The sequence below is a fragment of the Phaseolus vulgaris genome, chromosome 11 (assembly GCF_000499845.2).
Source record: "Phaseolus vulgaris cultivar G19833 chromosome 11, P. vulgaris v2.0, whole genome shotgun sequence".
Taxonomy (NCBI): domain Eukaryota; kingdom Viridiplantae; phylum Streptophyta; class Magnoliopsida; order Fabales; family Fabaceae; genus Phaseolus; species Phaseolus vulgaris.
Window position 1 is genome coordinate 52,783,499 of NC_023749.2, and position 11,729 is coordinate 52,795,227.

Here is an 11,729-nt window from a genome sequence, read left to right on the forward strand (position 1 = left end):
GTTTCGACTTCTAGCTATGATAGCAATTTACTTTAGTATGAATTGATGTGATTTTAAATCTATAAACATGAATCACACATTTCATAATCATAGGCACCTACCATCTACTAAAACTTGTGGTACACATTTCTCACCATTCAAAAAAAATCTCAACAACCAAATATGAAAATAATTAGGATATAATTAAAGATAATATAATCATTAAATCCAATACCTAGTAGTCTTTGTTAAAATAAAATAGTATTTTTTTTATCTTTGAAAATGGATCTTGTATTCCACTTATTAATAAATCAATTTATATTGTTTGAACATTTATTTAATAAATATTCAAAACATAATCATGTCATAAACAATTGGTTCCTTGAATTAAAATAAAATTAATTTAGTTTTTTCAAATCAAATCTTAAGGATAAAAATAAATTTATATATAACTTTCACAACAATTTTTACTCATATATTAACTAAAAAAATTATATATAAACCAAATGTTAATTTACTGAAAGTATAAATTGTGTACAATGGCTGCAAGTACTCTATGTGGAAAACTCTAATTATTAATCTTTTGAAAACCTTCCTCCATCATAACTACTGAAAACACAATCTATCTATGTGGAAAACTCTAATTATTAATCTTTTGAAAACCTTCCACCATCATAACTACTGAAAACACAATCTATTTTAAAGAATGAAATATACAAGTTAACAACTTAAATTATTTAAATTATAATTCTTCAATGTTAAGTCGAAATTAAAATAATTTATATATTTTTTCTTCTTCAACTTGTTGAAGTGTCTTTTTAAACATAAAGTCATCACGAAACACTGACTTTCAAAACGGATAATATTTTAAATACGAATCTGGAACAAGTGCATCATTTCAGTGTCTAAAATAATATAAATTTTGGAAAAAAAATCTCATTACATTACATTTATTCGTTAATATATGATCAGCAAAAAAAATCTTATTAATTTAAGACTTTTTCTTTTATAATTTAAAACAAAAAGAAGTAAAAGAGAATTGGAATGATCTTAGCAATTGTTGACCAACTTGATGCCAGAACATAGTTATCTCAGCATTAACTTTGGATTATCTTACACTTGTTGACTAAGTTAAAATATTGAATGAAATTCATATGAACACCTTCAGTTACTTGTGCAAATAAATATGAGGTTCATTTATGGTGACAGTGAGGTGCATGAATAATTTATAAGTTGAATTTCTGACCATGTTTTTCTTAATATAATTATAAAATACACAGTGCCATGTTTAACACTAAAAAAACTATAAACATATGTTACGTGTAACCAAAATATTAGAAGAAAAAAAGTAAACATGTGTTACATAATCATCTTTTAAGATTTGATTCCTTGGCTGTGTTTATATGGATTCACAAGTTAAACATGTTTCAGAATGAAAAAATAACTTGAAACTATACATGTGAATAAATTCTATAAAAAATATTAAATAAATATTTTTATAATTTTGTCCTAAGTCTTAGAGCTAGTGCTTGTGATAAAATATTGGGCATTTTACTTTTCTGGTTTTTTTTTTATAAAATATTTAGTTGAAAAAATCTAAAGTTCAGCAACTAAATATTTTATTTTATTTTGTAAAACAGAATCTGTTTTATATAAGAGTTGAAACATTCATAAAATATTTCGTTTTATTTATTTAAGTCTTTTATTGATAATTATTTTTATAAATAATAGATATTTTATTTAATATTTGTTTGTTAATAAGATGAGTAGAGTATTGTAATAAATAATATATAATCTGCTAATATTTGTTAATTATTGTTAATAAATTTTTTTTAATTTGTTTTAAAAAATTAAGCGATTAATAAAAAAACATCATTTTAGAACTTAATTTTATATATTTATATTTTTTTTATTCAAATATTTGAAGTTAGTTTTAAAAGATTATTTTTTAAAACGTATACTTTATGGTACAATTGATTTAGATTTATTTTTATAAAATAATTAATACTTTATTGAATTTTTTTATTTAAATTATAATTTAAAATTAACGTTTCTTTTTTAACATGAAATAAAAATCAATTTTTAAAAATCAAAATAATTAATTCCAATAGTAATTAAATTAAAAATCATTTTAAAAACTAAAAAATAATAATTTCTAAATTAATTTTTATTATTATTAAATATTTTTTAAATTGATATCTAATTAGTAACCAAAATTTATCTCTCAAATTTACAAACTATAAATAGCATAAATATTTAAAGTAGGTGGTAAACACCGTAAACATTGCCACCGACACATTGTAATGTTTAAATGTGTATCTTAAGATGATTTTGAATTTAAATATTGCATATAAGAAATATAATTGAGTAATCAATATTCAATTTTTTTTATTAATTATCAGTAAAATTAATAAATATTTGGTATCAATAAGAGAAAAGGTGCAATGAAAGAGAGTGTTTATTTTTAACTCTAAATCTTAAATTGCATACAAATGTTATAGTAAAATTACAAAAGTAAAAACTATTAATTGGTGAAATTAAATAGTGTACTGGTAATAAATAAATTAATAAAAATTGTCAGTGAAAATTGTGCCAAGAGTGGAAATGATTGACATGGTTAAGCTTTTCCAAATAGGAAAGAAAGTAACAAGAAAACAAAATTAAATAAAGGGTGTATTGAATTGAGGTTTTTTATTTATAAAATAAATAGTCACACTCAATGAATATTTTTGAACATTAAAATAAACTATAGTATTGAATCAAGAATATCAATATAATTTTAAGAGGATTGAAGTTTTAAAAGACTAAAAAGGAATAATTATTAAGATTAACATAAATGATTTTTTTTTTTAAATTGAATATATTTATTTTATTTATTCAAAATTAAAATTAAAAAAATATTTCTACCATCCAAAGAACTCATATCTAACTAAACCAATAAATTAAATGATGAAATATAAAAAAAAATATTAAACTTGAATTGTGCTGGATTGATATCTGACCCATTAAGGCTTTATTTCTGGACATGTCCCATCTGGTGTTCAGAGTTCATATGAAAACAAGAAACAATTGTGTCCATTCATGTTTGGAAATTGAAAGCCATGTTTCTCACATGGATTATTTTATGTATCATTTCCTTTCCCTACCTACTAAGTTTCATTTTCTTTAATTTGAAAATGCCATCTAATAAAGATTGTCCTTATCCTACACTATTCATCATTAATAATAGAATATCAGTGGAATAATTTAACTTTTTCTTTATGTTTCAACTTTAGATTTTACAATTGTTAGTGAAAAAATATATATTAAACAATTAAAAAAAATTATAATATATAAATGGTATAAATCTCTTCTGATTTATTTAATAAAGTTGAATTAAACTTAAAATCTAATACAATATCAAATTCATTTCGATTTTATTATAGCAGATGACACCAATGTTCTAAACTCAAATCCAAACATCGTTAGGGTCAATTACCGCATCCGAGGTATTGTCCACTTTGAAAATCGATTTTTTATCACGGTTTTGTTTTCAAAAGACGTCTTAACGGGTTGAGGAAGAAATGAATATATGAACCGTCTTTGGCCTTGACTCGTGAGCAATGTGAGCCGAGACTATATTAGCGATACCAGAACAATGAGAATTTGTTGGTCTTATCAAGTCATCCGCTGCCAAACTAGCCATAAATATATAATTTTACACACGAGTTGACAATCTTAAAATAATGGGATGTGTTAGATACAAATGAATGCAAACCTCACTTTACATTATAAAAATTAAGTTATAAATAAAGTTATACTTAAAATACACTTTCTAATATCTTTATTATAAATAAAGTTATATATCTATTTTATTAAATATATTTTTAACTAAAGAACACATGGTTTAAATATTATATATATAAATTAGTTTTCTTCGAATATACTTTACTGGGTGTGATCTGTAATGGTTAAATTTATTATAAGGATCTTATCATATCAAGTTCTAGGTTGCCCTTCTCCAAGGTCAAAACTAAATTAAATATTTGATCGTGAAACTTTTGTATATGTTGAAAATATTATTTATTATATATGTCACATTACTGCAAAAAACTGTTGTTGGAGTGATAAGAAAGCTACTATTCATGCATGCTTGAAACTTGCTCAAAATTTTGGATTATATATTTTTAACATGTGAAAGTAAAATTGTGAATCTTGTAACTAAAAGTTATCAACTTATTTCTAGATTTTTTTTTTCATTTCAATTATAATTGTTTTAAATATAAAATCAATTATTACAATTCCTTCACATTATTTTTTGTAAGATTACTGCAAAATGTGATTTTTTCGATTAATCCAACACACAAATTCTTTAAAAATAAATCTTTTTTTTAATAAGATCAGAATGAAAGATAAAGGAATAAACTTTAATTTTTAAAAGTAAGTCTGATCAATGGTTCCCTTATATAAAAATCACTTTAATTATTCCATTGACATTAATTAATGATTGCATTATATTTAAATACTAGCATTTTAAGTGGCCATATTACAAATTGAAACATTCCAAGGGCTTAGTTGCATACACCACAAAATGAAGGGCATGTCTGCAACTGCAATCACATCAAATAATAACTTACAAAAAAAATTAATAGTTTTTCTCTCTCCCTCTCTATCTCTATATCTAACTTTATATCTTGAACTGGTTTTATCTGTAACTGAAGTCTAAATTTACACTATTAATCTTGAGTTATGAATTTTACCAATATTTACTGTTATCACAATTCACAATAACATTTCAAACTCATTAAAATCATTACAGTTTCAGAATAAGCTCCATTAGCATAATTTCAACTGCATTAAAAAATAACTCTTATTTACTAATTCCACTACTGTTCAGAAACATCATATATATATATATATATATGTCAAGGACAAATGAGTCTTTTCAAGTCCTCTGCTAGGTACACACATGTAACTCTCATATTTAACATTTCACATGTTCATAATACATTGGTCAAAGGTGGTAAGAACACAAGAAGTTTCACTTGATATTTTGTGAATTGCACCTTAAATGACGAAAATAGCCTTGGAGGGTCCTATAAAGTGACCATACCCTTTACTGTCCATCACTTGTCACAACTCTATCATCTTCAAAGTTCACACACAGAACAGTCACAATGGCTTTCAATCAAGAGTTAGAAGCAATAACCCAAGCTTTTTCAGGTTCTCTCATTCTCTTCAATCACTCCTAACCTTGTACCATGTTCCTTCATTTTTAATATTAAACATGAGTGTCATTTATCAAACAAGCTGAATTAATCAAAAGGGTTTATCAAAGTTTAGTTTTTTTTTGGTTAAAATGATTGTATATACTGTATTTTTGCTGTGAGTGCCAATGTTGAATCAGAATTAATCTTATGTACAGATAAGTTTATATAATGTATTGGTTTTGTATGACAGAAATTAATATTGTTTTTTTAACAAAGATTGTTTCTGAAAGACATTTTTTGGGAAAACCAAGAAGAAGCATGTGGTTGATGATTAGAGTTGGATGGTGATTTCAGGGCATGGAGTGGATGAGAAATCATTGGTAACAACTCTGGGAAAATGGGATCCTCTGGAGAGAGAGTCTTTCAGGAAGAAGACACCACATTTGTTCACTGAGGATCATGAACGCCATTTTCAGAGGTGGGATGATCACTATGTTCATCTTCTCAAGCATGAATTCGTGCGTTTTAAGGTACATTTTTCCTTTTATTAGGTTAATTTGTTCTGTGTACATAATATTATGTTTATGGTTACTCTGTTCTGCAATGTCAGAAGTGAGTTCCTTGTTGAATATCCTTGGAAACTGTGAAACAAGCTTTCATGGCCAGATGTTGATATTACTTTTCTTTAATTTATTTGATGATAAAGTGAAAGCTGAATTGTTCTTATAAGGGCATATAAAAAATGTTAATTTGGGATCATTAATTGTTTATGTTTCAATTTGATTATATACTAAAGGAGTGTGTTTAAACTTTTATATATGTATACATATATTGAAAATAACATTACAGGTTTTATGAAAAAGTAAAATTTGGTTTTTGATAACTCTTATTATTATTATCATTAAATTCTCTTTTCAATATTAAAGAAAAGCAATGAAAATTTCTGGCAGATATGACTTGGCTTTATTCATATCTAATACTTTCAAAAGCAAGATCCAAATATTAAAATACATAGAACAAAAGTTGGAACTATTGATCTGATATGTGGTCCCTGATGTGACTGGTTTAATCAGAATGCTGTGGTGTTGTGGTCCATGCACCCTTGGGAAAGAGATGCCCGTTTTGTAAAAGAGGCCCTGAAGAAGGGCCAAAATGCATATGGAGTTTTGATTGAGGTTGCATGCACTAGATCCTCAGAAGAGCTATTGGGAGCTAGAAAGGCCTATCATTCCCTCTTTGACCACTCCATTGAAGAAGATGTTGCCTCACACATCCATGGAATTGAAAGAAAGGTGAGGTACACTTGCACCATCTTGTCAGAGAAATTGCTGTATGAATCTTGATTCACCAGTTCATTATGCATCTATAGTTTATAGTCTCAGTCAATCTTTGTGTGACATGTATTAGAAGATAGTTATTGGTTCTTAACCATGATGGTTGTCATATAAAGCACATTGTGTCAATGTCCAACCAAAGCATAGAAAAGAGATGCAACTTGCAAGATAGTGTTTGATAAAATAAGTAGATGTTAGATTAGAAATGATGTTTAGGTGAATTTGTTGTATATGATGTGTTCTTTGAGGTATATAGCACAATATCTAAGTCAAATTAACACCTATTACTTGTGTGAACAGCTATTGATTGCTCTACTAAGTGCCTATAGATATGAAGGAAAGAAGGTTAAAGATGACACTGCAAAATCAGAGGCCAAAGTCCTCTCCAATGCCATCAAGAATGCTCACAAGAAGCCTATTAATGAGGATGATGAAGTGATAAGGATATTGGCAACAAGAAGCAAGCTACATCTTCAAGCAGTTTACAAGCACTACAAAGAGATTTCTGGCAAGAACCTTGATGAGGTATTAAATAGTACCAGAGCAAATTATAGTGACAATAGTTAAAATTTTCTCAGATTACACACAACATCTTTCATTTTTTCTATCTCTAAGTTCTCTATTTACATTCTTATGCATTGATTACACCATATATCTCAATACAAGAGGCTATTGTTGTAAATGTTACAAAAACCATGAGATTATGTGTAGTCTTAATTTTTTTCAAGAAATATCAGTATGAGTTAGTCTTAACACTACTGATGCACCATTACATTTGAGCTCTGATCATGGTATCTTCATATAATTCCATAGTTTTGAGGTTCTGTTGTAAACTTCAAATATGATGAGATTCTACTCCTGATTAAACCTTCTCTGATTGTGGCTAGGATCTTGATGATTTAAGATTTAAAGAGACTGTGCAATGCCTTTGTACTCCACAAATATACTTCAGCAAGGTTAGATGAAGTTCTTGCAATTGTTTTTACTTTGTTCCATTATGACAAATATGAAATTTCTTATAACTTGCATTCTTTATTTGTGTGCAGGTTTTGAATGAGGCATTGAGAATTGATGTGGATAAGAATACTAAGAAATCTCTTACTCGTGTCATTGTTACTAGAGCTGACATTGATATGAAGGAAATCAAAGCACAGTACCATAACCTATATGGAGTTTCTTTGTCCCAGAAAGTTGAAGAGGTTGCTAGAGGAAACTACAAGGATTTCTTGCTAAACTTGATTGTTAGAGGAGGCTGATTGAAGAAGTTAAAAACAGAAGAAAACCTTGGAAGATGAAATTGGTTTTTAATTTCCATACCTTGTATTGTTTATCCTCCCAATTTTCCTTTGGGTTGTTGTTGCTGCTGCTCATTTTCATTGCATGATGCTTCTTCATCTTGTATTATTATTGTCACAAAAGCAAAAAGTGTAATCAAATAAAATTGTTCTGGTATTTCTTCCAAGACAAACATCCTTTTCTATCATGTTACAACTTTTGTTATGCTAAGGTAAAATGGAGCTTTGTTTTTCCTTTCACTATGTTGAATCCCTAAAAACATGAATTAAAGCAAACAAAAAGTGTATGTCACAGAAGATCCTAAACCATATATACTATCAACTGAGTAGATGAATTGTTGCAAAAAATTTCAGTTTAACCAAAGGTGTTCAAGTTTTTTTTTAGAAATCAAAAGGGAAGAATGAAGTTAATACTATAATCATTATCAATTATGAGCAACATTCTTAATGCAAGGATCTCAAATGTTTAGGATCACACTTATTTCTACTAAAGTCAGAAATAATGAGTAAATTCTCAAACCATAAACAACTAAATTATCAGCACAGTAATTTCTTTCCTTAATACACTCCACAACATTATTCCATATATTCCTTAACTTCCTTAGAATAAGGGAACTATCAGAAAAAGCTTTCAGCATAAGCAAAGAATTTGTCTCCACCCACTGATGTAATCATTCTTTTTGAATAATGATATCAATAACCTGAATAACACTCAGGAGTTCAACTTCAAAAGTTGATTCTGCTTATAGAAATTTTGCAAAACAATCCATATGTTCTCCACTCTTGAGCTTCTCAAAATGATCAATGTAAGTTTCATTTGTATATATTTCAAATTTCATAATCTCTAGTTGATGTGATATCTCAAAAATTAATCTCTCCAACACATTTTATTATGTCAAGGTTGTCAACTCGTACGTGAGATTATATATTTATAGGTGGACCGATAGCGGGTGGTCTGATAAGACCAACAAATTCTCGTTAAGATACACTCTGATACTATATTAAGAAATGTATTTTAAATCTAATTCAACCTTACAAAATTTGTTTAGAAGTTAAGGTTTGCTCACTTGGATATGTTACCGAAAGGTAATGCAATTTTTTCCTGCACCATATCAATTCTTACCTGCACCCTATTATTTTTTTAATTTCCAAAATTACCCTTGTTCTGGATTTAAAAATCCAGAATAGAAAATATAATTGAAAAAAAATACATTCTGGACGAAGAAATCCGGAACAAAAAATTAAAAATGTATTTCGGATAAAAATTTCCAGAATTCAAAAATGTGTTTTGGATATTCAAATCCAGAATGTTCTGGATAATAAATTTTGGAAGTCATTTTTATTTACACCCATTTTTGTCATTTTGGAGAGAAAGGTTGGGTGTATGTTGGAATTGATATGGTGCAGAGAAAAATTACCTAAAGGTTTAAGACATTTCAAACCTTTGACAAGTAGTTGTTGGAGGGTTCTGAATTGTGGATTTGATTCAAGCTTTGGAATTGGGCAAGATGGAATCTCAGTTTTGGAGTTTTGTGTGGAGTTGGTAAAAGATGTGTTCATGGTGGTCCTATTTTTAATTAATGCTAATTGGATTTAATTTTCTATTAATATTAACCTAAGTTTGGATTATATAATTTCTTTATTGAAATATTTTATAAAAATAATAAAAAATTAAATTTAATAAATTTAGATTATTTATACAAACAAAACTTTGAAATAAACAATTTTAAAATAAAAATAAATTAACATCATTGTCACTTGATCAGATTCAATCGATTTTATTGTTGTAAATTACAAACCCAAATGGATTGAAATTAAACTAAAATTCATATTTTTTATAATGAAAACTTGATGTTTATAAATATGTTTGATACCATTTTAAATTTGATATTTTTTTCAGTATAAATTTTAAAGCTGATTATTTAATATCCATTTTAAATTCAAAATCATTTATATAATAAATAAATATTTAATATATTACACATCAAATATATGAAAACACAAAGAAAAAATCCAACGTACTCCGAACTCTATTTAACATAATAATAAGGAAAATTATATGATAAAAAATAAAAAATATTAATATTTAATGCGAAATATCTTTATATGAAACTCACTAAATACTATTTGTTTAAATAAATTTTAATTAAAAATATACAAAATATAATTTGATACAATATACCTCCCATTCATACTTTATATAATTCAATTTTATAATTATTAGCAACTAAAGATAAAAAATATCAATTATACATATATATAACTTCCTTTTCACATAATGTGAAACTGTTGTATGATTTTGATTTAATGTAAAAACAAGAAAAACATAAAATAAAATATTTATATTTTTTCAACTCTTAATAAATATATAACATAATTTTTATAAGCAAAATCTACACATAAATTGATAAACCAACCCTACTGAATATATATTAATGTTTATCAAATATATATATATATATATATATATATATATTGATTTTATATTTATTTATACACTTTTTACTAAAATATAGTAATTGATATATTTTAATCTCACGTTTCAACACTAAAATTTAAAGTAATATACTATTTTCTTTTATTAAGAAGTTGTATGCATTTACATTGGGGACGTATACCTACATCTACATAAACATGTATCAAATATCAAATACTAATTTATTTTATAGATTATTAATTAATAATACACTTTTATGAAATATGAAAGATTTAACATGTTTTCATTCTAAAATATTCTTGGAAAATATATATTAGTTTTAAATTTAAAATTGATTTTCAAAATATCAACTTTAAAATAGGTATTAAACCAATTTATAAGTATTTAAACTATATTGTTTTAAAAAATATAGAGTTAGATTTAAAATCAAATCCAATTATTTCATTCCGCCCTAATTCGTTGATCCTTAATTAAACTTAAAAAAAAATTAATAAAAAAATGTATTAATGTTTTAAATGATTAAAAATATAGTAATATTATAATTTAAATCATCCACATTTATTAATTAAGTTTTAATTATTAATTATAATGGAATAACTTAATATATAAAATAGTAATTTTATCAATTTATTTAATTAGAGATTTTAGTTAAAAAAAATTAAAAAATTAATATGATTAATCATGTTTGAAGAGAAACAAAAGTGATTAGTTTTTTTTTTAATTCTTTTCAATATTTATGGTAATTGAGCCATGGCTCTTAAATTGTAATTTTCAATTTCTAGATTTGTCATCTTAAGTTATCTTAAGAACCAATCTTCACACAACCAAATTTTCAGTTTCATGCCATTTTTTTCCTTTTCCTTTTTCTCTGCCCACCATTCTTCTCAACCAAATACTACATGAGAAATAGATTGGTAGGTGAGGAATTGAAAAGAAAGAGAAAAAACTTGATGGGTTGGTTGTAATGAAAAAAAATTCTTATTACTTTTGATGGATTGGAATTCTTCTGTTTGTCCTAAAGAAGAAAGAAAGAAAGAAATGTAACAGAACTAAGTTGATAAGTGAAAACAGATGAGAGATAAATTTTTTTGAAAGTGTTTGATTGAATCACAGAGTGTTTTGAAATTGTACTTTATGGTTAAATTTGTTTGATGCATGATTGTTGATGCATGATTGTTTATTTCATTTGTAGTTTTATGTTGAGACCTTCCTTGTTTGGCTTCTTATAGTAGTTTTCTTTGCTGGCATATTCTACTGCATAATCGTGGTAGGTGACTCTGAAACTCTCAAGTACAAAAACCATTCTACCTATTTCTTTATTGATTCATGCTCAAAGCATATCTAGTATCAAATTGGCCAAAACTTGGATTCAAATGTGTGTTAGACTATCACTGATTCATGCTCAGAACATATCTTGCATCAAATTGGCCAAAATTTGGATCCAAATGTAACTCCTTGTACCTATCCTGAGAAATGTTTGCACATGTAATATCAT

The 11,729-nt window shown here is 26.1% G+C and overlaps 1 protein-coding gene across 1 annotated transcript; it reads left to right on the forward strand.

Annotated features, from left to right (window-relative positions):
• The first annotated feature begins 4,970 nt into the window (after positions 1-4,970).
• Positions 4,971-7,970, forward strand: LOC137824909 (annexin D4). The gene is made up of 6 exons (XM_068630589.1): positions 4,971-5,181; positions 5,523-5,698; positions 6,242-6,460; positions 6,803-7,027; positions 7,390-7,458; positions 7,549-7,970. Exons 1-6 carry the CDS (start codon positions 5,136-5,138, stop codon positions 7,756-7,758), a joined length of 945 nt encoding a protein of 314 aa, XP_068486690.1. The 5' UTR covers positions 4,971-5,135; the 3' UTR covers positions 7,759-7,970.
• Positions 7,971-11,729: the final 3,759 nt, after the last annotated feature.

What these genes read in the sequence shown, in the direction of transcription:
- LOC137824909 (XM_068630589.1), top strand. Translation starts at nt 5,136, where the DNA reads ATGGCTTTCAATCAAGAGTTAGAAGCAATAACCCAAGCTTTTTCAG. An exon ending in ATGAATTCGTGCGTTTTAAG is followed by an intron (nt 5,699 to 6,241) that starts GTACATTTTTCC and finishes TGGTTTAATCAG; the next exon opens with AATGCTGTGGTGTTGTGGTC. An exon ending in CACAAATATACTTCAGCAAG is followed by an intron (nt 7,459 to 7,548) that starts GTTAGATGAAGT and finishes ATTTGTGTGCAG; the next exon opens with GTTTTGAATGAGGCATTGAG.